Source organism: Stigmatopora argus, chromosome 8 (assembly GCF_051989625.1).
Source record: "Stigmatopora argus isolate UIUO_Sarg chromosome 8, RoL_Sarg_1.0, whole genome shotgun sequence".
NCBI classification, from domain to species: Eukaryota; Metazoa; Chordata; class Actinopteri; order Syngnathiformes; family Syngnathidae; genus Stigmatopora; species Stigmatopora argus.
In genome coordinates, this window is record NC_135394.1 from 2,832,029 (window position 1) to 2,859,824 (window position 27,796).

The 27,796-nt window shown below is 39.1% G+C and overlaps 1 protein-coding gene across 2 annotated transcripts in view; it reads left to right on the plus strand.

The window, feature by feature from the left end:
* Positions 1–1,519: 1,519 nt before the first annotated feature.
* col24a1 (collagen type XXIV alpha 1) overlaps positions 1,520–27,796 on the plus strand; it is an 80,096-nt gene continuing 53,819 nt past the window's right edge. The window contains exons 1-6 of one of the 2 annotated variants that reach the window (XM_077607642.1): positions 1,520–2,071; positions 12,186–12,259; positions 15,111–15,175; positions 15,603–16,969; positions 19,663–19,716; positions 24,567–24,620. In XM_077607642.1, coding sequence (XP_077463768.1) covers positions 2,009–2,071; positions 12,186–12,259; positions 15,111–15,175; positions 15,603–16,969; positions 19,663–19,716; positions 24,567–24,620 — 1,677 coding nt within the window. In that variant the 5' untranslated portion in view covers positions 1,520–2,008. The remainder of the gene's footprint in view (positions 2,072–12,185; positions 12,260–15,110; positions 15,176–15,602; positions 16,970–19,662; positions 19,717–24,566; positions 24,621–27,796) is intronic. The other variant, XM_077607643.1, reaches the window with a different exon arrangement.

Below are 27,796 nucleotides of genomic sequence, written 5' to 3' on the forward strand. Positions count from 1 at the left end.
TTTACAATCTGGAATGAAATAAATTTAAAATTCATCGAAGGTGCGTTTTATAATCCAGTGCGCCTTATAGTCCGGAAAATACGTGATGTAAAGCCCTTGGAGTTTCTAAAATAAGTATTTATTAAAATCACAAAAATAAACATGGCTTGCTAAGATTAAATCCACAAAAAATGAGTTTGTATTTTATTGACAAAAAGAGACGAGAAAATAAAGCTAAGTCTGCAAATTTCAAACGGGCAACAACCTTTTTTTTTTAGACAGCGGCTTCCTCCTTGGTGTTCTTTCGTGATCACCATACTTCTTTAATATTTAGCACACAGTGGAGTTGTCAACATGGATTGGAATTGCGAGTGATGTCGATTAAGTGTAGGAACGTACTGGGAAAACACACTTTGAAAAGCTTGGAGAAGCACCACCAATTTCGTTATACGCAGCTGTGTATGATGACAATAAAGGCTTTTGATTAGATTTTTGCTTTGAAAACTGAGAGGGACTTTTCTGAACTGCTACCGATTTTTATGTACTCATAAAGAGAAATGATCTAATAATTGAGTTGTTTGCGCGATGACCTCAAAGCTCTTGGGTCCGCTTTGAATCCAGGCTGATCCACCTGTGTGGAGTTTGCATCTTCTCCCCGGGCCTGCGTGGGTTTTCTCCGGGTACTCCGGTTTCCTCCCACATTCCAAAAACATGCATGGTAGGCTGATTGGACACTCTAAATTGCCCCTAGGTGTGAATATGAGTCTGGATGGTTGTCCTTTGTCTCCTTGTGCACTGTGATTGGCTGGCCACCGAATCAGGGTCTCCCCCGCCTCTGCCCTGAAGTCAGGTGGGATACGCTCCAGCACCCCCATGCCCCATGTGAGGCTAAAGCAGTTCAGAAAATGAAATTCAACCTAATGGTTGTGTATATCCGATAGATTCAGGATTTACCTTACTTCACTGCCATGAGAATGTATACATGTTATCGTCAATTATCGTGGATGAGAAAGTAATTGTGTACTAGTAGTTTGGACAGACACTGTATAATTTTGTTGAAGGTCAGTTCATACTACCAAACTAATTAATGTAGAAATTTAAGCAACGTCAAAGGGTTAAAAAATTTATATTCCTTCCACAGTGTATCAGTTTAATGTAAAAGGTAAAATTCACAACACTTCTGATATCCATTTTCTATTCAACTAGAGTAAGTAAGAGTACAAGTGCTGAAAAATCATTTTAATGCCCTGAAAAATCATTTTGATGTCCTGAAAAATCATTTTGATGTCCTGAAAAATCATTTTAATGCCCTGAAAAATCATTTTGATGTCCTGAAAAATCATTTTGATGTGCTGAAAAATTCTTTTGATGTGCTGAAAAATCCTTTTGATGTGCTGAAAAATCATTTTGATGGACAAAAAGTTGCAGATTTCCAATTAACCTTACATATCATCTCAGAATGAAATAATAAATTGCAGAGATATAACTTTCAGAGCACACGCTGGGGTTTGGACCATTCAGTTCCATTTTAAGTAGACTGGAGGCTTAAGTGCGCACATGTCCAAATCTTATCCGTGATGTCACAAGGCACAACTTGGTGAAATCCAACACCAGCAGCTGGTAGGTAGAAGTTGAGTTGGGCTGAATGTTGTCCCATCAGTGCAAGTCAAGGCACATAGCGCAAACCACTCATTGCCTGGAGGAACGACGCAGCACGCAGCCCTTGTAGAAGAAGCCTTCCCAAGGCATCTTATCACGGATGCTCTGTGACACATCGTCAGTCCTATTTGGATCTGGAATTCTGTTCAGTTTGAGCGCTTTGCTGCCAAAAGAAGCCGCCGGTAGAGAGGCAAGAGATCTATCTATCTTTCTTGTGGACTATCACACGATGTGGAATCTCTGAGGTGGCAGAAACTTTACTCCTCAGACCACTTGACGCTTCACTGGGCTGCTACCAAGGGTTAGCCCATGAGCCGGCATTCCCTTGCGTGTGATTCTGTTTTCACTCCGATTTCTGCTGCCTGGACAAATGTATACAAATGCATTTAGGAGCTCAACGGAGAAGGAGTGGACACGTTTCCGCGGCAGCAACGTAAGTGTGCTTTTGCGTGGCTAGCACGAGAACGTCAGACGACGCAGGTTCGAAATCCTCACCCAACATGCTTTTTGGTTTTTATTTGTGTCGTAATAATAACAAACATGCTGCTCTTTTATTGGCGCATGTTCCTGAAAGGCTGCCAGTTGAATGAACATTGTTCAAGACTCTCCAGTAAAACACTTTGGTGGTGTAAACCTTTCATCTCTCTCTCATCTCATTTTCTGAACCGCTTTATCCTCCCTAGGGTCGCGGGGGGTGCTGGAGCGTATCCCAGCTTACTTCGAGCCAGAGGCAGGGGACACCCTGAATTGGTGGCCAGCCAATCACAGGGCACGGAGAGACGGATAACCATTCACTCTCACACTCATACCTAGGGGCAATTCAGACTGTCCAATCAGCCTACCATGCATGTCTTTGGAATGTGGGAGGAAACCAGAGTACCCGGAGAAAACCCACATAGGCCCGGGACAACATGCAAAACCCTTCATTTGTTTTAAATAAGAGAAATGCAGATACTATAGCTTTGTTTACATTTGTAATATTATTTCAAAACGTCAAGGTGCTTCCTAATGTCTCCATTTAATATTTTTTAACAGGTATTGATAAATCAATAAAAACTGTAGAATATGATACAGCTATGCCTTAGAAAATCAGCCTGCAGATGATTTTATGCAGGCTGGGCGTCCAAACTGGTCTGAAGAAAAAGTTCTTATTCAGCATGACAGCAGAATAGAGAATGTCAAAGACGAGTTCTTAAAAAAGTAGAAAACAATATTTCTTGAACAGTGATTACTAAAGTATGCATTATTTGACAAACAGAAAATATTGCTGGAGAGCGCTCCTTGCAAGAAACTAGCTAGATTCCCAATGACCAATACTCAGATATGAATTCTCTCCAGATGTTAGGAAAAGGGGCTTAAAAAGGGGGAGTATTGCCCCCAGAAATGAAAATGAACTTAGAATTATTCTGATATAAACTCCTCCTGGATGAAAATGAAATATAAGTTGACCAAGAAATCTCTTTAGCTCTTTATAAGTGAAATCTGGCTTTCCAGATGATCAGCCACTGTTGTGGGCATTGCTGCTGATTTTCTGTCATTGGCCCAATACAAACTAGCCAGGAGTTATCAGCATCACTTTTGATTGGCAGCAATTGAAGAGGTTAATTTTAACTTTGGATCTGACAGAGGTGAAAGCTTCTCAGTTTAGGTCAGTGGAATTGATTGCAATTGAGCAACAATTGACAGACAAAAAGAATGTTCAATTGTTGCAGAAGGCCTATTATTTCCTCAGCAGTGGTTAAGTGCACTTGACCAAGGTAATGAACTTTCCAAAATAAAAAAACATTGACATAGATGTCTATCAGTTTAAACTGATAATTCTCATGGAAGATTTTTTTTTAAATTGTCCATGTCTTTCAAAAGTTTCTTAGAACTCAAACTGATCACAGGAAGGGCTGTAAGGATGTCCCTATTGAAATTAATCAAATCAATCATTGATCCTGTCTTATGGTGTGAGAAGAAAGACTTGTGACAAGGGCTAAGGCATGAGGAGACAGCTTTCCATGGCCAAGGGTGTCTGTCCGACCGGGGTGTGGCTTTCTCCGGTCTTCTTTTTTTGTAGGGGAGATGTTTGGTGGCAAAGAACATGGCAGCCACATGGTTTCACTGGCTTTTATTTGCCCTCGGGCTCCTGTTTGCCAAGTACCAACTAATGCCGTTGCCTCAATACTTCTCACGACTACTCTTCTGCTTCTCACCCATCAGAGCGCCTCTATTTTTTTTTTTACATATGCACATTGCCTACTCTTACATATAGCCTTCGGGCAGGGATAAAAGTGGGCTTCTCACGCGATAATGGCCATGTTTATATGCAGCCAATATTTAGGTTAAAGTAAATATTTGTGTTTAACAACATCACAACAACTGTTAATTGTTGATCATTCCTGGCTTTCTAGTGCATGTTGACAAAATGACAGAACATCCACACGGCAACAACATGATAAAAAGCCCATGGATAGCATGCTACTAGAATGCAAAAATGTGCACCTCATTATGAGTGTGACATCATCTTCTGTTTGGAGATTTTTCTTTTTAGTGGGCTGGGTGAAGGCAGCTAAGAAAGGAAATCTAATTGGGATCTACTTTCATTATGAAGTATTTTCTGTCACCTCTTCGATTGAATTCTTCAAAATTATAGTCTGCTGCCATTTTAACGACACTTATAGTATTTCATAGAGCCTTAAAATGTGCACACAGGATTGTTAGTGAATCAGATTTGTATAAAAAAGATTCAAATGAAACTTCTGCCATCAAAAAAATGCCTTGCGAGTTGCAACCCCAAATTCAGACTTAAAGCAAAAAAAAAGGAACTTAAGCAACCAGTATTCTGAAAAGTAAATCTCAACACTTACAATGTTTGAAATTCCCCTTTTGTAGGCTCTTGATGCCAAACTTTCTCACTGGCGCCATCTATCTTTTTGCTTGCAAAATAGAGTTCTCTCTCATGCTTCCTCTCTTTTCTCATGTACATACTATAAAACTTCACAGGAAGTGCGTCTTCATTGGTAGGTTTCCCGCGCTCTGGAAGTTATTTCAAGTTTACTGCTCTGTTTGGTGTGATTAAATTAAATGACAAATAATATTTTTTAGCATTAAAGTGAGCCCTGGTTGTACTTTCTCAATAAATGCGCTGTTTGCATAAAGCTCTCACCAGCATAAAATTGCCCCACTCAGCACAGGTCTTTGCCTCATGGTTTTACTGTAGTTGAAAATCTCGTTGGGGGTATCTGATACTGTCCTATAGTCTGAAAATAGCCGTATTAGGCGCCAGTACTGAGTATTAGATCAAGACATCACTAGTTCTGACCAGTTAAGTTCCCTCTTTGAACTAAACTCCAAATCGCTATTGAGCATTGCCCCATCAAGATTCATAATTCATAGTTTTTTCTGAAGCCACCTGATGGTGTAGCGCAGGAGTGGCGTATACGCGGCTCTTGAACCGCATGCGGCTCCCGGCCAAAATAAATGTAGCTCTTTGCTTCTTATCATATTTTGTATACACTGTGGCTTTTCTTCTCGTTTCATGTTTCTCTTATTTTTATTCTCTCTTAAAACACACTCAAATTCATCAGGGCCCATTGAAAAAATGAACACGTTTTTTGTAAGGGGAAGAAAGTGTTGTGGTGAATAACATGGTTTTAATGGTGTGTTTTTGTGTGTGGCTGTCTGTTTGGGCAGGTCACTGCGTAGTGTGGCTCTTTGGCTCTCACAGTTAAAATTTTTGGCTTTTTGTGTCTATACCCCTGTGTAGTGGTTTACTTGCCTGTCTTCGGTGCAGGAAGGTGCGGGTTCGATTTCTGCTGGTCGTGGTATGATCGTGAGAGTCTGTCTCTCTGTGCTCCACGGCTGACTGGCGACCAGTCTAAGGTGTGGTCTGTGTTTTGCCCAAAGTCATAGGTCATCGTGACCGGACGTTTGGTCGCCGGACTTTTGGTCGCCGGACGTTTGGTCGCCGGACTTTTGGTCGCCGGACGTTTGGTCGCGGACGTTTGGTCGCCCGGACCCAAACAACCGGCGACCAAACGTCCGGCGACCAAAAGTCCGGCGACAAAACAAGGTAAAACAACACGGTCTACGCATCAATAAAAGCCAACAATGGCCCTGAGCAGTTTCACTGAGCGGACGTGTGAGTGTATAAGAGTTTGTATGTACATGAGTTGTCCCCTTAGGAAGGGACGTCAGTCAGGGTCTTAACAAGTTCTCCAACAAAACACAATAAAAGTACGGGAAATTTGGAGCTTTTCTTTAGCCTAATAATTAATAGGGCATTAAGTATGACTAAATAATAATTCGCAGTTTGTATTTAGGGAATTTGAGCAACAATTTTAAATGGTAATTATCAATAACCTTCCGGCGACCAAACGTCCGGCGACCAAACGGCCGCGTACCATAGGTCATAGTCATAGGATAGGCTCCAACCTCCGCAACCCTTACAAGGATGCACGATACGGGAGATGAATGAATGAATGTTTTTTTCTGAACGTGTGAGATGTCATCTTTTCACTTCTGATTGACGTAATTGACAGTAGACATGTGATAGCAAACACTTCAGTTAATTGTGAGTTATTCCAGGTTTCCTTTTCCTTTTCTCTTTCAATTTCCAATGTGTGCCATTTTCTTCCTGTCGATTTAAGATGATCTCATGAAAAAGACCAAAAAACCCTTTGTTGACAGAAACTGGCCACACTTATTCATTTCAGTATTTTCCCATCGTATTAGTCACCACAGTAAAGATGTCTGGAGCAGAGACTCTCCCCCACCCATCACAGAAAAAATTAACAAAAAAACCATTATCAGCAATCAAAATTTGGATCCCAGTTGATGCATTGTAAAAGTTAAAAATCTGCTTGTGAAAAAATAACCCAAGGATAAAGGCCCTATTTTTGTTTGGATGCAATTTATAAACCTGTGTTTTTTGTTGTTTTTGTTAAGTGTGTCAATTAAAATTACGCATTGTTCACCCTGCTGACTGTACTCGTGTTCCAGTAAAGAATTTTTTTTTTTTACACTGATGACTCGTGACATAGTCTGGGGTGGCAAACTGAGAATGATAAAACAACCGTTTGGGTTTTATTTTCCTTGCGGAGTCAGCACTCCACCACGCTAAACTGTGAATGCCATAAATCTCAGTAAAATTCTCTTTAGCCTTTGGCTTTGTCAAAGTATTACTGAGAGCATGTCATGTCTTGAAACAGGAGGGTCTAAGCCTAGCTTTCATGTCGTGGGTGGAGAACTACTGTGTGTGGGGGCATTTATGCTGCATTTAGCCAACCTATTACATAACAGTAGATTAAGGTAGAGAGAAATGAAACCTTTCAGTAAAAACAAAGCCAGAGCTGCCAACCTCTGTCAACTCCATTTCAGGAGTACCTTTTGTCCCATTTCTGGAGTTTTTCCAGAGTGAATGCAATACATGCACAATCGATATAAAATGTAAAAAAATAAATAAAGTAGGACAATTTAAATCAAACTTTTATTATCATGTTTTTACATTAATTGAAATATTGTATTTTTGCAAACTATTGAAAAAGTACAGCATAATGAAAATAAGTTTATCTTTGTGTTTGGGTCCTTCTACGTGTGTTTTACAGTCAGTAATTCCACCATGTGTCACGCTGAAATCGCTGGTTGAATACTCTGAATTGCCCCTATGTATGAGTTTGAGCGTGAATGGTTGTCCGGGATCTCCTTGTACCCTGGGATTAGCTGGCCACCGATTCAGGGTGTCGTCCGATTGGTGCCCGTAGTTAGCTGGGATAGGCTTCAGCGCCCCCCTTCAGCCCTTGTGTTCAGAAAATGAATTAATGAAAGAAGTGTGTAATTATCATCATTGTGGTCCGGTGTGGTCGTGAGGTAGAAGAGTTATTCCCGTGCCCAGAGGTTGTGGGTTTGATTAACCTTGTCTAAATATCATTGAGTAAGATAATGAACATCGCATTGGTCAGAATGGCATGTCATCATTAGGTGAATGATAACACAGTGTGAAAGCGCTTTATGTTCTAGAAAGGCGGTAAGGTGCTATAAAACCATTTACATTTCATCATTCTCTCACTTGTTATGCTGTGCTGATATGTCTGTCTAATGCATAGTCATAACTAGTTCACAATGAATGAGTTGAATAGTAGAGGACTAAGAAATTACTTTTACTTTAAATGTTTCAATAAACACTCCCCAAAGGTCAGAAACCATGCATACAAAGATCACAGCTTGCATACATTGTTGCTGTCTGCATTTCTTTTTTAACACACAAGTGCCATTGAAATGTTGCTGTATTTCTGAGACAGTAGTTAAAGCTTCTAACATCTGCAGGACCTTCTGCAAACGGAAAAGTGTAAATGAATGAAGACGACTCTAAGTTTACTCACAGCATCTTGTTTGGCCGCTGTTTTGTAGGCCGAGTCAATCTTTACTCTAGTGTTAACTGACCTCTTGACTCTGTACTAGCAATATCCACCATCCGATCACTTGATCACATGAAGATTGGGTTTTTAAAATGTATTTGTTTTTCATTTCAGATGGAAGTGAAGTATTTCAGTTTTATTTGCATTGTACCAAATTGATTTATTGACCTTTTAATTCATTGGCTGCCTTTATGGCGATAGAAGTCCAATCCATTTGGAGTCTATAATGGATTGGATGTCATTGACCGTCAATGACACTGAAACATGATCATTGACTGGGAGATATTTAATTTTTTTTCGTACTTTCGTTCATTTTTTCATTCCTTCATTCATTCATTCATCCAATCATCCATTCATTCATTTTTTGAACCACTCCTCACGGTCACGGGGGTGCTGGAGCATCTTCCAGCCAACTACAGGCACCAGGTGGAGGGCAGCCAGCCAATCACAGTAGTTCATTTTTATTTTTTGAATTCCCAATATTCTATTTTTATGGATTTTCATTTTTGTAAAACTGAATAATCAAATGTTTGTAAGTTGCCTTTCACATCTGATGCACCCCCAGCTAACAAAAACAGGATTCTTTTTTTTAATGGTTTGATGGTCCGCATTATAGGCAGAAAACAGTATAAGTATAGTCAATATTGGCAGCAGAGAATGCAAAAGAAAACTGACAAACATTTTTGCCGTTTGGGTTGTCCATAACATATGTATTTAGGTAACATCTGTTTCACCTGCTCAAATCAGTTGGGAACTCTCTCATTTAGAATGCATCATCATTTGACATTGTTAATGTGAAAACACGAAAACAACATACAGTACTGTATTAACTTCTTGTTTACGTCTTGCTTTTGTTTGAGCTTATCAAGATTACCATGCAGAACTTGGTTAATAGAGCACTAGCTTTATTGAGTGACTAACTGCCTTATTACTTTTTTGAGATGCTTTGCTTTGACTTGCAAAACAAAAATCTAAAATAGTATGATCAGGACAATAATTAATAAAGCAATAAAAACAAGAAAGTAACTACTTTTTGTCCTTCTTTGTCACTACTAATGTGGAATGTGGTAAAGTTAGACATTGTCGACATTCTGTGAATTTTTCCACTCATCTGACAGATAATAGTAAGAAGTAAACAGGAATGCATTTCCTTTTCCCAATAGTAAGTGAAAAGCTAAGTATGCTCCTTTGCCAAGTTAATTCAAGCCCTGGGCCTCTCTGTCCTGCGCAAAACTGAATGAACCATTGTTGAGGATCCAAGTTGTGATTATTTATAGTTTGGACATGACACTCTTTCCCCACATAGTGGTATTTCCCTCAGTCAACAGAACAGTGTTTGGGGAGCTTTGTCTTACTTTCAGTGCAAGGACTCTGACTTACTTTTAATAAAGACTAGTACTAGGTTACTTCTATATATATTTTTTTATATTTTGTTTCACGTAATTAAAGTTTTTAAAAGCAAAAAATATACTAATTGCCTTGTATGTGCAGTTTTTTTTCCACCTGTCACCCGAGAGATAAGTTGTGTTTGGGTGTCTCAATAGATCCACTACTTAGGCCATTTTATTCTGTGTTTATTACTATAGGGCACTTAAGGCTTTAATATGTGACTCAAACAGGGACCACACAAAAATCTGCATCATATAATCCCTTTTGACAGCCCAAAAGGGAATGCTTGAGTTATATTTAGCTTTCAGTCCCATTTGAAGTTTGTTTTTAATAACTGACAATTTAAGAACGAAGAGATTTATTTTCAATTCCCCACTCAGTAGATAAATGATTGTAATACCACATGTTGTCACCCCCCACCCGTCCGTTTGATTTTTCATACCACGTCCCTGTTCCTTCACATGGATACCAGACTACATTCTTGAAGGAGAATAGGTTTTAATGTGTTTTTGCAATTACATGCATTTCCATTCTCACTTAGCGCTTTCCCTCGCCTCATCCTTTTCTACTTGTGATCCTCTTTCCATCCCTTGAGTGTGGGAAAGCAAACATGACGGCCTGTCTGAGGCTCTCAGCCATATAAACACACAAACTCTTGCATCTTTTGGGTTGATTCTCCTTGGCAGTGTAGGTGCAGTGTTTTTTTAGACAGCGTCCACGTGGTTTGCAACTCTAACACTTAAGTAACTAGCCATAGCTCACTCGCTGGTTTCAATGGGACAGCAGAAATAAACCCTTTTTCTGTCCTATAGTCGTCATCCCAGAAGTTGCTAGGGGCCTGTGCCCGATGTTGTCAGCAGCTTCGATAGAGCAGATGCCTGTCAATGTGATTGATATAGTCTGTATGCTTTTATGTGTGGTAAATCATAACCCTTTTTAAAGGAACATTAAAACGGGTTCTTATGTCAGTGGAAATACTAGTTTAGGCTCCAAATTTGAAAATACCATGCTTTGATTTGTTGTGTGTTTGTCTGTCTCACCTCTTATCTCATTTTCTGAACCGCTTTATCCTCATTAGGGTCGCGGGGGGTGCACCGGCTGGAGACACCCTGAATCTGTGGCCAGCCTATCGCTGGGCACACGGAGATGGACAACCATGCACACTCACACCCATACCTAGGGGCAATTGAGAGTGTCCAATCAGCCTACCATGCATGTTTTTGGAATGTGGGAGGAAACCGGAGTTGTTGTGTGTTTGTGTTAGACAATAATTTACATATTATACCACTATTAACAGTTTAAATTCCTCTTATGTTTAAAACCCCATCTAAACATTGCAACGTGACTGACTGTTTGTTGAGTCAACAAGAGTCAACACAGTACACTGGCCTATATTGTAGGCTGCGTCTGTTGTGGCTTAAATACTATATTTTCTCATGTATAAATCATATTTGTAACAAAAAAATGATTACTGAATCAAGGGTACAGCTTATATGTGCACAAATTAGACTTGACATGCATGAAACGGCAAGGGGACAAAGACGAAACGCAAGACAATACGGCCGATATGGTAATTTATTTCAAAATACAGTCATACCTCTACTTACGAATGCCTCTAGGTGCGAAATTTCCAGATTTATAAAGCTTTTTATATGCAAATGAGTGCCTCGAGATAAGAAAAATATTCAAGTTACGAAAACCCCCCAAAAGTACATGCATTCCATATCCATTATTTTATTTTGAAAATATTGTCGTGGATGCATTGATTCTCGCTTTAGAACAGACCTGGGCAATCCAGTCCTCGAGGGCCACTGTGGGTGCAGGTTTTTGTTCCAACCGATCCAGCACAGACAGTTTAACTGATTAGATTTCTGCTAAAACAAGAAGGACCTGACTGCAATCCACTGATTGCACTTCTAAGACACCAGATTGGTGGAAAGGTTTCCTCTAATGGGTTGGAATGAAAACCTGCACCCACTGCGGCCCTTTGTGGAATTAATTGCCTTGACTGGGCTCTCATTGGCTGTCTCACAACAACCCTCCATTTTCTTTAACCCATTGTCTGCTTAAACTTATTTATGCTGTGGGCGAGTGCCTCAATGTGAATCACGGCGAAACTGTCGCATGGGCAGGCGATGGGCCGTGTGGTCAGTAATGAGGACATTGACGAGATAGTTGGTCGATGTGCACCAAAACGGAGCATGAATAAACGCAACACTCGGCAATACACAAGAAATTCAGCGAGAAGGCAGCCGTGTAGGAAGCAGTCACCATTGCAACAGCACAAATCAGAAAAAAACAGGGGAGAAACGAACTTTCCGACTTTGTGGAAAAACAACCTGGACAAACTCTCAACTATTGTGCCTACTGCTTTGTGTGTCGACCTATCAGCTACCTCTCGTGTCACCCACATGTTCCTTGTTGTCTTATTACGCCATCTGTCGATATAAGCCTTCATTTTTTTGTATTCCTTGTTTGATTGTCATTGTGTTACGCTTCCTAGTGATCTGTCCTGTTGTGTTTACCAGCAACCCCCCCCCAGTAAGGTTCTTCAATTCATGATTTTGATTTGCTACAAGTTTATGTCAAATTAGTACTTTTTAGTTATCACCAATTCCCGTTTTTTGTCTTGTGTTGCCTTACATTTGGGTCCATCCCTCATTCAACGTTCACTAGCCAGCGCCCTAAGCTTAACAGTCGGTGTTGAAAATAAATAAATGAATGCCCATTTAATTAATGTTTCCATGTGCTTTTTAGGTGGAACTTTTTTCTGCTCCTGTCAGTATGCTCTGCAGCACTCTCTGGAGAAGAAGAAGACTATCTAGCACAAAGTACGTAGCCTTAAAACTTAGTACTTTTGCAATACATTGTACAGTAAGTAACCATGGAATACAATTTCAGAATTAATAGAATTAAATATAGTTTTACGATGGCGGGATGTGTTTCTGTTGTGGTGAATTTGTACTCTCACCTGTTTCAGAGTAGATTTTCTCATCTATTTTGAAAGTTGGGGCACACAAAATGATTAGGCAAGACAATTGCTTCCGAAGGAATAAACTTATCTGATTATCCAGGACTTAATGTATGCTTTTACGGAACTGCAAGCAGAGCTCCACAAGTGGCTCATGTTATATTGGCCTTAGACCAGGGGTGGGCAAATTGGTCCACAAGGGCCGCTGTGGGTGCAGGTTTTTCTTCCAACTGGTCCAGCACAGACAGTTTACTCAATGAGGTTTCTAACTGTAATGGTGGTGAGGTGGGCATTTGAAGATAGCTCACTACACAGAGAAAAGATAAGTTCTTAAATGTCAATTCCATCACAGAATGGTTAGAATAAGGTTAACAAAGCTGGCATGAGAAAGTACAAAGCAGATCTATGAATTTCACCCCCCAGTTACTCGTGTTTGTGTGTGGCCATCACCCCGCTACCGCAACACAATAGTTTTAGAAATATAATAAAGATGATGGCAACAATGTGTTCATTTATACAATGATTTTGAGGATTTGAATCACACTATTCCCATATTTATGATTGAGACACATAGACATCCCTAGAGTTTCATGCCTGTCTGCCCTTCACCTCAATCGCACGCTCACCTTGCTGGTCCTGTACACCTATATTAGCGCAGATCAATCTGCTAAATTCCCCACAGTATGTACCGTAAGCACTGTAACGACCTTTATTTCTTTAGCAGCAGATGACTAAGAGGCAGAGAGTACTAGATCATTTTCCTCAGTTCCACCCTCAACATGTCAGTTCTTGCGCTCAGTGCCGCAGAATGCACATAAAAGCCTGTTAAATCAGCTCTCTATGATTGCTGTCTCTAAGCTCACCCATTTTTTCTCCTTCCAGTGGACTTATCAGTGCTTTTATCTATTTTTAGTCAATGGTTCTGAATAGGGTAAGCATGATCCTAATATTAATGCACAATCAAACAAGAGTATCCAATGCGAGTAGGACCTGAGTAGCCCGCACCAAAGTCAGGCGATGAATAAATTAATTAATCTGTGACCCTTGAGGACAACCAGAACTACGTACACACAACTCTAATGGGTAATATTTCATTAGGAATTATTGCGCTAACATTGTTTAATGTTCCATTAATTTCTTACCCATTCCCAATAATATGTTTAGTTCAGTTTATTTACACCCAAACATGATTAACTGCCTGACAGCACAAATTCGGCCCATTAAAAAAACTCATATAGTAATCCTAAATACCGTACAAGCAACATTCAATCATTTCAATCTTCAATACATCCACATGAACCATTGCACCACTACTACGTACTCTACAATATAAGAAGTAACTCCAATTACTGTCATCTTTCCACCCAAACCTTCCTATGGCACGTGTGCTCACGCACATATTAAAACAGTAAAAAAATTGTATCTATTCTCAATTTTTATTAACCTTCTACTTCAGCTTGCTCAATTCGCGTGTGCTCATGGATACCCAATTCAAGAAAACCTTTAAATATATTTGACACAAAATGCAATGTCAAACCCTCCCAGTTTTGTGATGTTTAGATTTTTTCCCCCAAAATCTAAAAACAAGACTTCGCGTTTAGTTTTGATCAAAAGGAGAGCATGAATATTTGGCACCTTATTTTACTAGAAACTCGATCTTGAATTGCAGCGCACTTGTATTTTCGAGCCAGTGCAACTAACATTACGTATGTTTTGGAATTTGTTAGACTGTCCACGCCAATAAGGTGTACTTGTGCAACGAGGGTGCCGACAGGTGTCATCAATGTCATTCATTCATACTTTCTGAGTCTTTGTTGAAATCAGTCAATTTAATGGAGTATATTGTTATTATCATCTCCATTTGTGAAATCATCCCAATGGCTGTGACATGGTCTAGAGTGCAGGTACATATAGATTGTCATACATATAGACAATGAAGGAGGCAGTCAGGACAAATATCCTATATGCTAGTGTGCTATCATTCTTTTGTCACTCATTGCCATTTGGGCTAGAGCTTCTCTCTGAAATATGTGGCAGAAAAATAAATGGTTGAGGTAGCCAGTTTCCTGGGAAAACTCCAGATTTTTTTTGTGTCAAACCATCTTCATTTCATCCTGTACCTATGAACTGTGAGTACAATATGAAATATATTTTTTGGTTTTATTTGCTACACAATCCAGCAGAATAAAAATTATTTGGAAATTGAGATTGTACAATTTCTGAACCTGTCGGTCATATTGTTTTGTAGTCTGAATGACTTGTGTGAACTGTAAATTCCTATTAGTATTGTATTGGACTGTAAAATAGTTTGGTGATTAGACAACAGTATCAAACCTGTAATGAGAAAGGCTTCGATTGCTTAGTTAATTGGTTGTTTTGCTGAGGGTTTGTTGATGGATCCATCAAAAAACTATTGAAGTTTACATTGCAGTCCATGTCCAAATGGCTCCATCAAATAACTTGCGACTGTGCTTTGGCGGGATTATCATATATGTATATTTTACATTATTCATCGATTTCTATGTCTACTTTTATTTTTACTCAACTACATAGCCTAAATAAAATGTATCCTTGAATTCAATAAATTTCATTCAACCACATTTTTAACTGTAGCCACTTAAAAAAAAATCAAAAGAAACCATTTATTTGACGTAATTCTTGAGTTGCGGTGCACCAAGACGGAAAATTGTTGTGCTTTACTGTCATTGCAGGGATGGGGAAGAGGGATGTCATAAAGTTGAGATGCAGTCCATCTGGATATTTGGGTACAGCGGCAGTACGTGTGTGTTTATCTCGCTTTCTGGTTATCGCTTCCGCCTGCTTGAGCCCAGTAGACAGCCAGGCTAACCTTGGTCATTATCCACCAAGCGGATCTTTAACGACATCCTTCAAGTTAAATTAGTCCATAAATGTGTTTAAACTAATTAAAAATATAATGAAGCGTCTAAACACTCATATTAACCACTTAACATAAATACAAAATACTTTTCAGAAACTTAATTTTGATACAGTAAAACAGATGTCACATACTTTTACTCTGTTATAATCCATGGTGAATGTAATGTCTTCCAAAGTTTGATTAGTCGTTAGATGCTATTGCGCAAATAGCTCTTTCAGGTTTATTATACAAGACTATCGACCACAGAGGCCTGGCATAGAATGCTTTTTATTGCTACTTACTTGGTATTCGTTCTTTTTTTCAGGAGTGGATATCCTCTATCAACTTGGGCTCAGATTTCAGAGTATAACAGACAATCTATACGAAAGAACTGCCAAACCTTCAACCACATATACCATTGTTCCCTCTCCCATAAATCTCCCATTTTCTGGACAAGGGGTAATACTAAACTCAAACTCGCTTTATGAGGCTCCTGTGGGCAGTCTGTTTCCTTCAGGGTTTGCTGAAGAGTTTTCTGTTGTTGTAAGTCTAAGCTCCTGGCGAGCAAACGGTGCTTTTATTTTCTGTGTCAGAGATGGCAGGAAAAGGTTGCGTTTTGGCATTCAGCTCCTGCAACACAAAGTGGCAGTCTACACAGGAGAGAAGACCGCCATCTACTTTTCATATAACTGGCATGATGGGCATCAGCGCCCTTTTGCAATTGGTGTTCAATCACACTCAGTGTCCTTTTATTCGGACTGTGGCGCAATACATCAGTTCGAGCAAACCCTGGGGAGGTCTCAGTCACTTATGAATACCGATGGTCTGCTTAGTTTGGGGAGAATGAATGCTAACGCTGCATTATTTGATGGTCGAGTCTGCCAATTAGATATTTATCCCTTGGCCAAAGCTGCTGCACACTATTGCAACTACCTTAGGAAACAGTGCCGGCTGGCCGACACATACCGATTGTCTCGAGCACATCTTGATTTCACAACGGAGGCAAAGGATATTTCTTCCAATACAGTAACCATGTCCTCTCACGGAAAACCAAATATTCATCAAATGTTAACAAATTCAAAGGGGACAGCGACCTCTGAAAATATACTTAGATATTATTCAACCTCAATCCCAATATTAGAAGCTCATCTGAAGGACCAGGGCCCAATTTCTAAATTTGAAACCATTTTAGAGTCTACTATTTCCCCTGTTACGGTTGACAAAGGAATTCCAGTTAGTCACAGTGGGAAACCAGCTTTGGAATACACCGTAAGCGTAGCTACACATCACAACATGTTGTCAAAGGAACCGAGACGTCGAAGGGAGCTTGATGATTTTGTGAAAATAAAAGAGAAGAACAGCTCTGAGGACCAGCAGCCAACCAATTCCAGTCTAGGCCGGATTTCTGTGACAAAAAGTCATGTAATAGATTCAGAACACAGGTCCACTTCCAGAACGAACACTGAGGTCTACAGCTTTGAGCCTCAAGAGGCCCAGCAGCACCTAGAGATTCATCCAATGGATGCCCTTTTGTACCATAAAAATAATGTAGACTCCTTGGAGCAATACCGAATGGATGGCGGCTATGATGAGAGGGACATGGGTGGATATGATTATGGGGATGAAGAAGAAGACCTCTTCTACGACTATGAAGACATCTTTCGTGGGCCCAAAGGAGAGCCAGGTTTTCCGGTGAGTAAATAACTTAACACAATTCAAGTTTTAAGCCTTAATTAAGAGGTCTGAAATAGTGGAGACACATGTTCAAGAATATTAAAATGAATACATTCTAATGCAGTCCTTAAAAACATATTAGCATATGTTATGAAACATGCTTCTTTTCAGAATTTCAACTTCAGTAAGCGGGGCTTGAAGTTACCCACTTAGCGATTGTCACTGAAAATATCCATGTTGTTTATGGAAAAAAATGACGACTCACGTGCCATGCTAGCTTAACTTTAGGTTTCCAGGAGGGCGTTATGATGGCCATTTGAGGAGCATACATATACTGTGAGAGAAACATTTGGAACATTTGTTAAGCATTATACAACATGTTACAGAATAACAAAGTAATCATGTAAGGCACAGATTCTCGTCTCCCACTCTAGGTCAGTGAAAGAATGAATGAATTTAATCTTTAAACAGGGCAGCCCGCTGGTGCGAGTAGTTAGCCCGTCGGCCTCACTGCTCTGGGGTCCTGGGTTCAAATCCAGGTCGCTCCAACTGTGTGAAGTTTGTATGTTCTCCCTGCGTGGGTTTCCTCTGGGTACTCCAGTTTCCTCCCACATTTCAAAAACATGCATGTTAGGCTGATTGGACACTCTAAATTGCCCCTAGGTATGGGTGTGAGTGTGCATGGTTGTCTTGTCTCCATATGATTTACATCAAGGTAGCTGTCAAAATAACTATGCAGCTGTTAGTAATGTTACAGTTCAGACTTTCAGGTAGTTATTAATGTTTCCAAGAGTGTATGGCTTTCGGTATTTTATCTTAATGATGTAAAACGTTTTTACTACCCTGTTAGTTTCCATTGTATTGCCTGTAGGCCTATAGATGAGACATAGCTCAACTTGCCCTTCCTAGTCTCTTTTCCATTTTAGAATCAGAGTACAATACAGTAGAGGTTTGAGCATGATATCTTTTTTTTCTTCTAAATGTGTCTTTCATTGAAAATTTAGAATTGGTCATTATAAGAAACTACATTGGCAACTTGGTCACTGAGCTATTTAGTTATAATGGTAAAATTTAATGCTCCTTTTTACAGTGTTCCTAAACCCAAAATAATTTTAAACAATGTTATTTTTAACAAAGGTGACATGATATACTAAATGAACCTAATGACATCAGTCATAAGCATTCATATTCCTGACAAGTGTGATGTCATGATTTGGACACTGTCAAAAGAAGCATTAAAATCAAGCGTAACTGTCATGCTTTGTATTTTGGAGAGCTCATAAAGCTACTATTGCTTTTTTAGCTTGTTATGATAACATGGAACCCAGCCTAAAACAACCACATTAAAGTGTGCAAACAGGTCTTTTTTATCTCGCAGTTCACAGTCTGGCACAAAATATTGCCCAATTTACATAAAAACTCTTTGATTAAATATCTTGGCCACTGTCACTATTTCCAGGCTTGTTTTGAAAGCACGGTTAATTGAAGTTCAGTCACCCTATCTGTCCTGACCTCGGCTTTTGAACTTTGAAACAAGCTGGTTTCCTTCCTTTTCAGGAGCATTTCTCCGCCTTGAAGGCATGTTTCTAATTAGGATTTGCTTGTTCGCTGGTATGTACGCAGGTTACTCATGGTCAATTAAAAGTTTCACAACTTTAGAGCACATTCACCTTCACCCTAATCCTTGATTCATTTTCTATTGCTTATTCCTACATTAATTCCTCCTGGCTACCAGTAGTTCAAATTTGTCCTCTGTAGAGGACATTTGTAAACCTAAATATTTCCCACCCAGTGCATCAAATCACATTAACTCCTTTTGTGCTCCATAGAGGACATTCAGATCTTTCCAATGATACTAAATTTAAAATAGATCTTATTTTTGTTGTTGTTGCAATATTCCAATTACTTCACATTGATTGGGGAATTTCAAAATAAATGTGATTGGACTACATCCGTCAAGTTTCTCTCTCTCTCTCTCTCCCTCCCATCGGCGAACTCCCCATTGTATTGAATTATGTCTCATTTTATTATTAAACATCATAACCACTAGTTAGTTGTTACTCTGTTAATAGATGGTGAATCACAACCATTAATTTTTTTTTTCTATTGTAATATCCTGTTTTTTAGTTTTTTTTTTCAGGGGTGGGAACAAATTAATTTGTATTTAGTTCATTTCTATGGAAAACGTTGATTTGAGATTCGGGTAATTCGACATACGAGCTCAGTCCCGGAACGCATTAAGCTCGTATCTCAAGGTATGACTGTACTTCAAACCTTTGTTGTACAGCTTGAACAATAGCTTAATTATATAATAGTGATTATATGTTTTACATTAATTCCAGAGTTTTACAATTATTTTTCAATTCTTATAGTCTTGTTGCTCAGTTGATAGAACTGATTCACACTTGGACGTGCACGTGTTGAGTTACATGAATTCCTTTCATTATTGTAAAGGTTTTTCTTATTCTTCAAGTCTTATAGTAGCAGTTTTTCCTTCCAAATGGAATGTAACTTCTCTGAAGAGTGCTTCGTAAAAACCCCCACAGAATCCCCATCTTTGAACCTGACAGTTCTTGCATTAATAGAGCACATACAGAGTACTCAATAGAACAGTGAACTGCATGTTATTGCTTGCCATTAACATACTCTTATGTTTTCTTCCCTCTCTCTGTCTCTCTCAAACACACTCCACCTCTCTCTCTGTTATCAAGGGTCCTCCTGGTCCTCATGGTTTACCTGGGCCACAAGGAGCAAGAGGTTCTAGGGTGAGTAAGATTTACCATTTTTACAATATTACAGAGCTTTCTTGTTTATATTCTTAACACTTTCCTTTATTAGAGCTTAATGCATTGCGACTGTAGGGAACACCACAAAAATCATGGCATGCATTCAGCCAAAAAAAGCCACCTGAGCAGTATGTATGCAATACATGTTACACATCGATACAAACACTCTTATTTGAGGTTGATCTTGAAAAAGCATTATCAAGCTCATTTTGTGTGTAGGTTCCTCACTGTTGCTGTTCTTTCTCATTCGAGGTGGTGTTGGCATTGCATTGGCACTGAAACACCACTTCCGGCTTTCCATTACCGATGTCGACTACAGGGCGCGGCCGCATTATGAGCACTGATCTGGTCTAGTCTGTGGTACTTGTGCAGTGGAATTAATGGATGGAACATTTTTTTTAGTACATACAGAACACAGTCCAACACTTATTTAGTGTACAAATTTTACAGAAAAGCGGAATGGAAGATGAATATACGTTTATTTTGTGTGAAATGTGTAAACCTGGATCACATAGAGCAAGGGTGTCAAACTTGGGTTGGTTCGCGGGCCACATTAACGTCAACTCCATTTCATGTGGGCCGGACCATTTTAGATCTAATATCTAGATTGTTTTTATTTTTTAAAATTGGATTAAAAGAACTGGATCAAAAGCCCTAAATAGTCAGTTTTTATAGATGTTAAGCAATGTTTATTTGAGCTTTTTTTCTTTGTAATGGAAAATGTCTTTTAATCATGTTTTTTATTTCAAATGGAAACTAAATATTTTTTTAAAGTGGAAAACAGAAAATATTTGTATATTTATTTTTAGATTTTACAAAATGCTTTATGAACTAAAAACACAAAAGAAAAAAAAAAGATTAAACATTGCAATGATTGATTTTAAAAAGGGGAAAATCAGGAAATGTAATGTACATCTATAATCATTTGAATTTGATCCTAAAACAGAAAGTCAGCGCTCATGATTTACTTTCTCGGGCACTGGTGACATAGAGAGAAGTGGTTCACTTGTCTTCCTCAAAGCTTTGAGAATGAGGCTTCAAACTCTTCCTGCGTAGTTTCCATCATCTGAGCCCGATGTTTGATCCCTTGTTGCAGACCTGATTAATTATTTGTGGACTTATTGTGCCAGTAGGTATCGACTTAGCCAGTTGAGGGCATGCGTGCACAGCCTTCAAATTGTTTATATGCTGGGGCACACTTGTGGTTTTTCTAGTTAACATCATTTCATCAATGAATTGGCTATTAGCCATGATTTGATTACATTGCACAAGATAATATTGTTTTTTTCTTTCTTCTCTCTTGTCTTCTTATGTTGATTGAACTGATAATGGCTAGTCAAAAGTGAAACATGTCTACTTGTTAAAAGGTTGGAAAACACATGGAAACCCTCTGTGTCATGAAGCAGAGAAAGAGTGAAGCTTGAAGTTATTTTGTGGTCGGAAGCAGTGTGTGGTTCAGTAGTTTTGTCGCTGCTGGCTCAGCATAGTGTGACAGACTTTTTCAGTTTCGAACCGTTATCAAAGCCTCTGAACTATGCCACAACATATGGTGGAGGCATTTGTCATGGAAACAAACAAGGTTACTTTGAAGCTTTTAAGGCAGTTTCCACCGTGCTGATTGAGATTGATTTTGTTATCAAGAATTTGATGTTGGAAATGTGGTTATTAACTTTGTCCCAAATTAGGGCCTGCACCCTCTGTTAGCCTGCCATTGACATAGGAACTGGGCGTACATAGACCGATCTCCCCAGTGAACAGATAGGATAGATGTTTCCCAAAAAACATTGCCAGAACAAGCATTGCCTGAAAGCACCAGGGATACGATTTGCAGGAATGTAGTATATTTATTGCTAGTGTGTTGTGTCTTTCTGTCTGGGTCTGTGTGCGCATTTGTCTGTCTGTTTTCTGTGCATGCGCGGTTGTATTTTATGTCTTGAATACCTAAATTTCATGGAATAAACTGCGACTGTCTGTCTGTTTTCTGTGCATGCGCGGTTGTATTTTATGTCTTGAATACCTAAATTTCATGGAATAAACTGCGACTGTGATGCAGCATGTATATTTATGTTAATTGAGCAAACAAAGTGATATAAATCAGGCAAAATAAATATAAAAATACAAATATTAAAATAAAATACTCAACTGAAATTTATTGAGCATTTTAAACACTCAGCATACTCATAACTGAAACCTTTAAAGCTCAAACTAAAATACTAACCACAATAAAAATAATAATGATGACAATTAGCATTATATTTATTAAGGGTGTTACAAAAACGTATTCTATTTATATTACATCATGCTTTTCTTATATCGATTCAAAATCCGTCTGAATCAACTGTTACAGCTGTTTTTGGAAAAATAATCAATATGGTGGCTGCATTTCCACTCCCTTGCCTTTCAATCTGGCGGCATAACTGCCCAAAAAGGTGTGCTGAAATCATAGCCTGTTGACCAACTTGTGTTCCTTTAAAAGAATCTGAAGCTAAAACACTAATACAGTAATCCCTCGAATATCGCGGTTAATGTAGACCAGACATGGCTGCGATAATTGAAAAATCTCGAAGTAGGGTCACCCCTATTATAACTACTTTTTTTCTTCAGTTGTGAGTCCTAGTATCAAAAGTAGCTTCCGCTTTCGAGTTTCAGCATGGATTTTCACATTTGTATGAACTTTAAAAAATATACATTATTATTTTTTCAAGAATTAATAGCAGAAAAAAATTGCGAAGAAGTCAATTTGTGCTAAATGAAATCACGATAATCGAGGGAAGACTGTACTTTAAATGTCCAATGGTTTAAATGTCCAAAGAAAAACAGAGTTTTACATCAGTATTTTTGCTCCTAAATTATGTTGGACAGTTATAATTCTGAATAAATTATTATTTTTTTCTTTTGGGCCTGTGGTGGTTGGTATACCTGGAATGCTAATGTTTTGATCTGCCATTTTTTCAATATTTGGTTGGGATTGAGTGCTATACATTCTTTAAGACATTTTTCATAGTTAAAATCCTGTATTTAAGCAGGTCTGGACTAAAGCTGGTTAAAAATATTAAGTCAGTAAATGTTGGCACCCGATGGCACAATGCATGTTGCCTGTAGTTGGCTGAGATAGGCTTCAGCATCACTCACAACCCTTGTGAGGATAAGCAGAGCGGAAGATGAATGAATGAGAAAATGTTATAATGAAGGCCATATGTTCAAACATAAAGCAAAAACAAGTTTACTTTGGTACTGAATAACTTTTATGTAAATTTTGATTATTTTTTATGAAGTGATATACAAAATTAGCTATAATCTTCTTAAAGTGTTGTATCGGGATGTATAGGGATGCAATCGAATTGTGACCTGTGAATCATGATACAAATTGTATCACTAGATATGAAGCAATACACACCCCTAATAATTATTATTACTATTCCTAGAAAATGAATAAACTAATCTATTCAATAAAATTATATTTAATTAAAAACATAAAGACAAATTAGTATCATGGAAACAGTTCCGAGTCCACTGATGAAAATGCCAAAGTCCTTATGGGGGCCACCTGCTGTTCCAGTGGCTTGTTAGTGGTTTTAAGGTTGTGTTCAGATTTTCCAGAGGAGGAAAATCGAAAATGCCTGCCTTCCCTTTGGCATATGGGCCCCAGAGTCTGACTCCGTCTTTGTTTCATGGTTTAATAATTTGTGTGACAATGTCTGAAAAGGAAAAAGATTATAATCTCTAATTACCTAGATAAAGGATACTGAAATTGGAATCTCACATTCACAGCAGGGGTATCCAAATCTTGGTCCTCAAGGGTTGCTAAAGGTCCTGGTTTTTGTTCCTACCTATCTAACACAGACAGACTAACCAATCAGGTTTCTGCTTAACAAGCAGCACCTGACTGCAATCAAATGATTACACTTATAAAACACCACTTTGGTGATGTGTCTTGTTTGGCTGAAATGAAATCATACCTGTCAACCTCTGCCGAAAACTGCCCTTATAAATGATTATGATTCCCCTTACAAACCCCCAAAAAACCTTACAAACACCGGTGTTTGTATGGTTTTTTGGGGGTTTGTAAGGGGAATCATAATCATTTATAATGGCAGTTATCGGCAGAGGTTGACAGGTATGTGAAATCATGTAGCCCCTGCGGCCCTTGTGTAATAATAGAGGGCCTTGATTTACGGCAACATGAGCACATGACTTTCTGCCAACATTCAGTATTGTCAGGCATATTTCACGAATACCGGATGAAATAAAGTTCTAATATAATCTAATCTAATATCCGCAAGGACAAATGCTCACTAAAATGTAATAATACCCACTTCTTGCAGAATAATCTGTCAAAATGTTGTAGTAAGTTTCTTTTTCCATGCACCATTTACTAAAATGGAGCCTAAGATGGCCCACTGAGCGTTCATCACCTCTTATATAACCAGGAAAAGCAGCAGCATCTTTGTTTCAAACGTTGATACTTGGATTTAACTGAATGGGGTAAAACTAGTCTGATTTTAACGATACTATGCAAATCCTTTGTAATTACTCTTCATCGTTTTAGACCTAAGTCACATGTTTTCTTTTGAGATAGCATCCATTCTTGCCGATTAGTATGAAGAACAATGTTATTAATGGGCAACAATAATCTGTAACAATTTATTTAATTTTATATTACCCCACCAGCATGGTTTCCAAAAACATGCCAAAGCCATACCTCCGTGTAACAGCTGGTATTCATTAGTTTATATGAGTCATCTTCAACACTTTGCTCTTATCAGGGACTAAACATAGCAGTCCTTTTGAGAGCTTAGTTTACCATGTTCTCTCTCTTACCATTTCAGGGTCCTGACGGTCAGCAAGGAAAGTCTGGACCTGCAGGACCACCTGGACCCAAGGTGAATGTCTTTCTTTAAAAGTGGTTTTCTGACAATACAAGACAGGGTTCTAAGACAGGGGTGACGAACGAGTTAGACACAAAGTGCAACATTTTTAAATCAAAAGAGCCACACCTTACATCAGAAGGAGCATAAAAATCTGATCTGACAAATTATTTTTTAAATATAATTTAATAAAAGCCTAATCAAGTATTTTTCTGTACAAGGAAGAAAAAATAAGCACTAAGTTCATCATGACAATAAAGTAATGCTGGCGCAAGTTCTCAATCATTTCGCAGCATGACCTGCCAATCATCATTTAGAGGAGTGGTCCACAACCAATAGTCCACAGACCGGTCAAGCTCTTCCTATTTTTCACAGACCAGGGATTGGGGGGTACATTATGACTACAGATAAAAGCTGGGCAGCGGGGTGGATTTTTTGCCAGATGACGGCTGTAGACAGGGGGGTTAAGACAACATGATGGCAAAACAAACAAGTCCCAAGGACAATTGCATTTATTTTTATTGTTGCACAAGAAATACATGACTTTTCTCATTTCAAGTAAAAAGGCTAAATTGAAACGGCTGTAGTAGTTTTGGGGAAAATCTTAGAGCCACAAAGCTCGGAAAATCTCAAGAAAATGACCGATTTATACATTGGATGGGTCAAAAGTGGAGCGTCACACCCAGCAATAGCGAGGCAGCTTTTCGGACTTGGCCCTGGGCTGGCTGCTGGTTGGTGTGTGCCGTGACTGCACCCTGGAGGTGCCACCTGGGAAAGAACAACAGGCCCACTTCCTCAAGGGCAGCTGAGTGCTGCTGGAGCTCAAGGGCTGGGGGAAAAAAAACTTTGACTCGGACACAGAGTCAGACCTGGAGATGGACCAGAGCACAGTGTGCTACCAGACATATTTATTGCATGAATGAATGTGGACATGAGTACGCCTGTATGTGTGTGTGTGTGTGTGTGTGTGTGTGTGTGTGTGTGTGTGTGTAGGTGCAGCAATGTTGACAGATTTGGGCAGGTTCCTACCAAAGGTGGGAGTTGGAGAGTGTATTTCTGATCTGGAAACCCTGAAGTGCAGCGCACCATTGGCTCATGATTTCCATACTTGACAGATTACGATGGAGCCTCGTGTGCTTGAGGTTTAAAATCTTAATATTTATTTCTCCGGTGGACTGGCACCACGTGGCTTGCGGTACCGGTCTTCCTGCTGGTGGTTGGGGACAACTAATTCAGAGGAGACAGCCAGGTTGTTAACATTACAAATGACAGGATATTATTACAGCCTGAATACATGCGTTTTACGTTGTTTGTAAAAATATATGTGAAACAGAGACCTATGTAGGATGAACAAACTGCATGGCTCTATTGTTGTGTGTAAATACGCTTGTTAGTTAAGCATAGTTTGAACGTGTTTTCAATCAGTGTAAGATTTTCAAGTCAGATTTTAACAATGCAAACATTTTTATGCTGTTTTTTTCTCACTAACACAACATATTACTCTACATACTTAAATGCATTTTGACACATTATGTAGAAACTCAAATAATAGCTTTTTTAAAGACATTTCATACAACCTCTTATCAACTCACCTCTGACTCAAAGAGCAGATGTCATCATATCCAAAACTACATACAGTGGTACCTCGTCACACGACCGCTCGTCATACAAAATTCTCGTCTTACGACGGAAATTTCGATCGAATAATTCGCCCGTCATGCGATCAAAATTTCGTGATGCGACCAAGCTTTTTTGCATATCTTTCGTGTATAACAATATCTACGAGCACTGAACGATTAATTCAGACGAGTTTTTCCTCCCACGCATCGACCAGGAAACGCACCGCGCATGCGCGGGAAAAAAGAGGGATTTCTGGATAATGAAGTATACTCGTGCACACTACGCCGATAGGCAATGGCACTCTTTCTCAGAATGAAACTTCATTACCCACAATCAATACGTGGGTAAGCTGAGCTGTTGCATTTCCTGTTATTTTTATTATCTAATACGAGGAGTATTATATTACTTCTCGTTCGCTGCTCCTAAGAACATCAGCGGCACTGGCTCGCAATTCCCTCTTTGCAATATTTCTGGTCGCAACTCTCTCTCATAGGCGCTGTTCAAAGCAGTTGCAACCAGAGCCATTTCAACGAGGGAGTTGCGAGCCGGTCTTTATGAGCAGCGGAGCGATCGCTAAAATGTACTACAAGACTATTTCTCGTTGGCAAGTGGTCGTGGGTTATCCTATTGTGAGGACATTTGTGTGAATCATTTTCGGAATATTTTGAAGGGAATACGTAGTACAACAGCAAACAGCCCATCGATAGCGAACGTGAGGGTGGAGGCGTGGCAAACCGCCAACCCGGAAAAACGAAGGTAACAAAAGATTACAACAAAATTAGAATTCAGTTTTGTGTAAAGTTACATTAAACGTATGTTTGAGTGTCTGTATATATTAATCCAAGTTAATTTAAATTTGTTTGTTCCGTTTACAAGTGCGTTGTCGTGGGAAAAAAAAGGGAGCCCCCCCGGAACGGATCAAGATCGTATGTCGAGGTACCACTGTATACATAAGCTGAGGAACATGAGCTATCACCATTGTCCACTTCCATGAGTGACTACAGCTGCCTCACCAGTAAAACACTGCTAAATATATATTGAAAAATCTAAATGAATGTGTGTTGACAATTTTTGTAGCAAATAAATTATTTTTTCATTCCGTGGCCTAGTATACAAAAAGCAAAACAATGACTGGATATAAGAAGCCAGCATGATTCCAATGTCTAATATTTTGGGAAGATATGATCAGTTGCTATGGTAGTGCGATTTGTTGTTCAGCTCTTTCTATAAGGGCGGAGCGCTATGCTCATCTAGTTTTCCACACATTAAGAAAACTTGTGATGTTACCGGGCAAGCTTGGGCCTGATTGCCGCCAAGCTTGTTTTTCCATCTTGAGGGTTGGGTACCCTGTGTGTAACAGGGCCAGAAAGATGCATATGTCCATTTCCTGTGAGGTTTGTCTTCATTAGGATATTTGCTGAGCTGGCATCGATCCTGCACGATTGCAGTATGTGGGCGTGTCTCATTGAGATTCATCAATAGATTTCCTGTAACTTTTTGCATCAGGCAGTAAATATTGGCAACATGGCAATAATTTCTCCTCCAGGTGCATTGGTGCGCACCTGTACTGT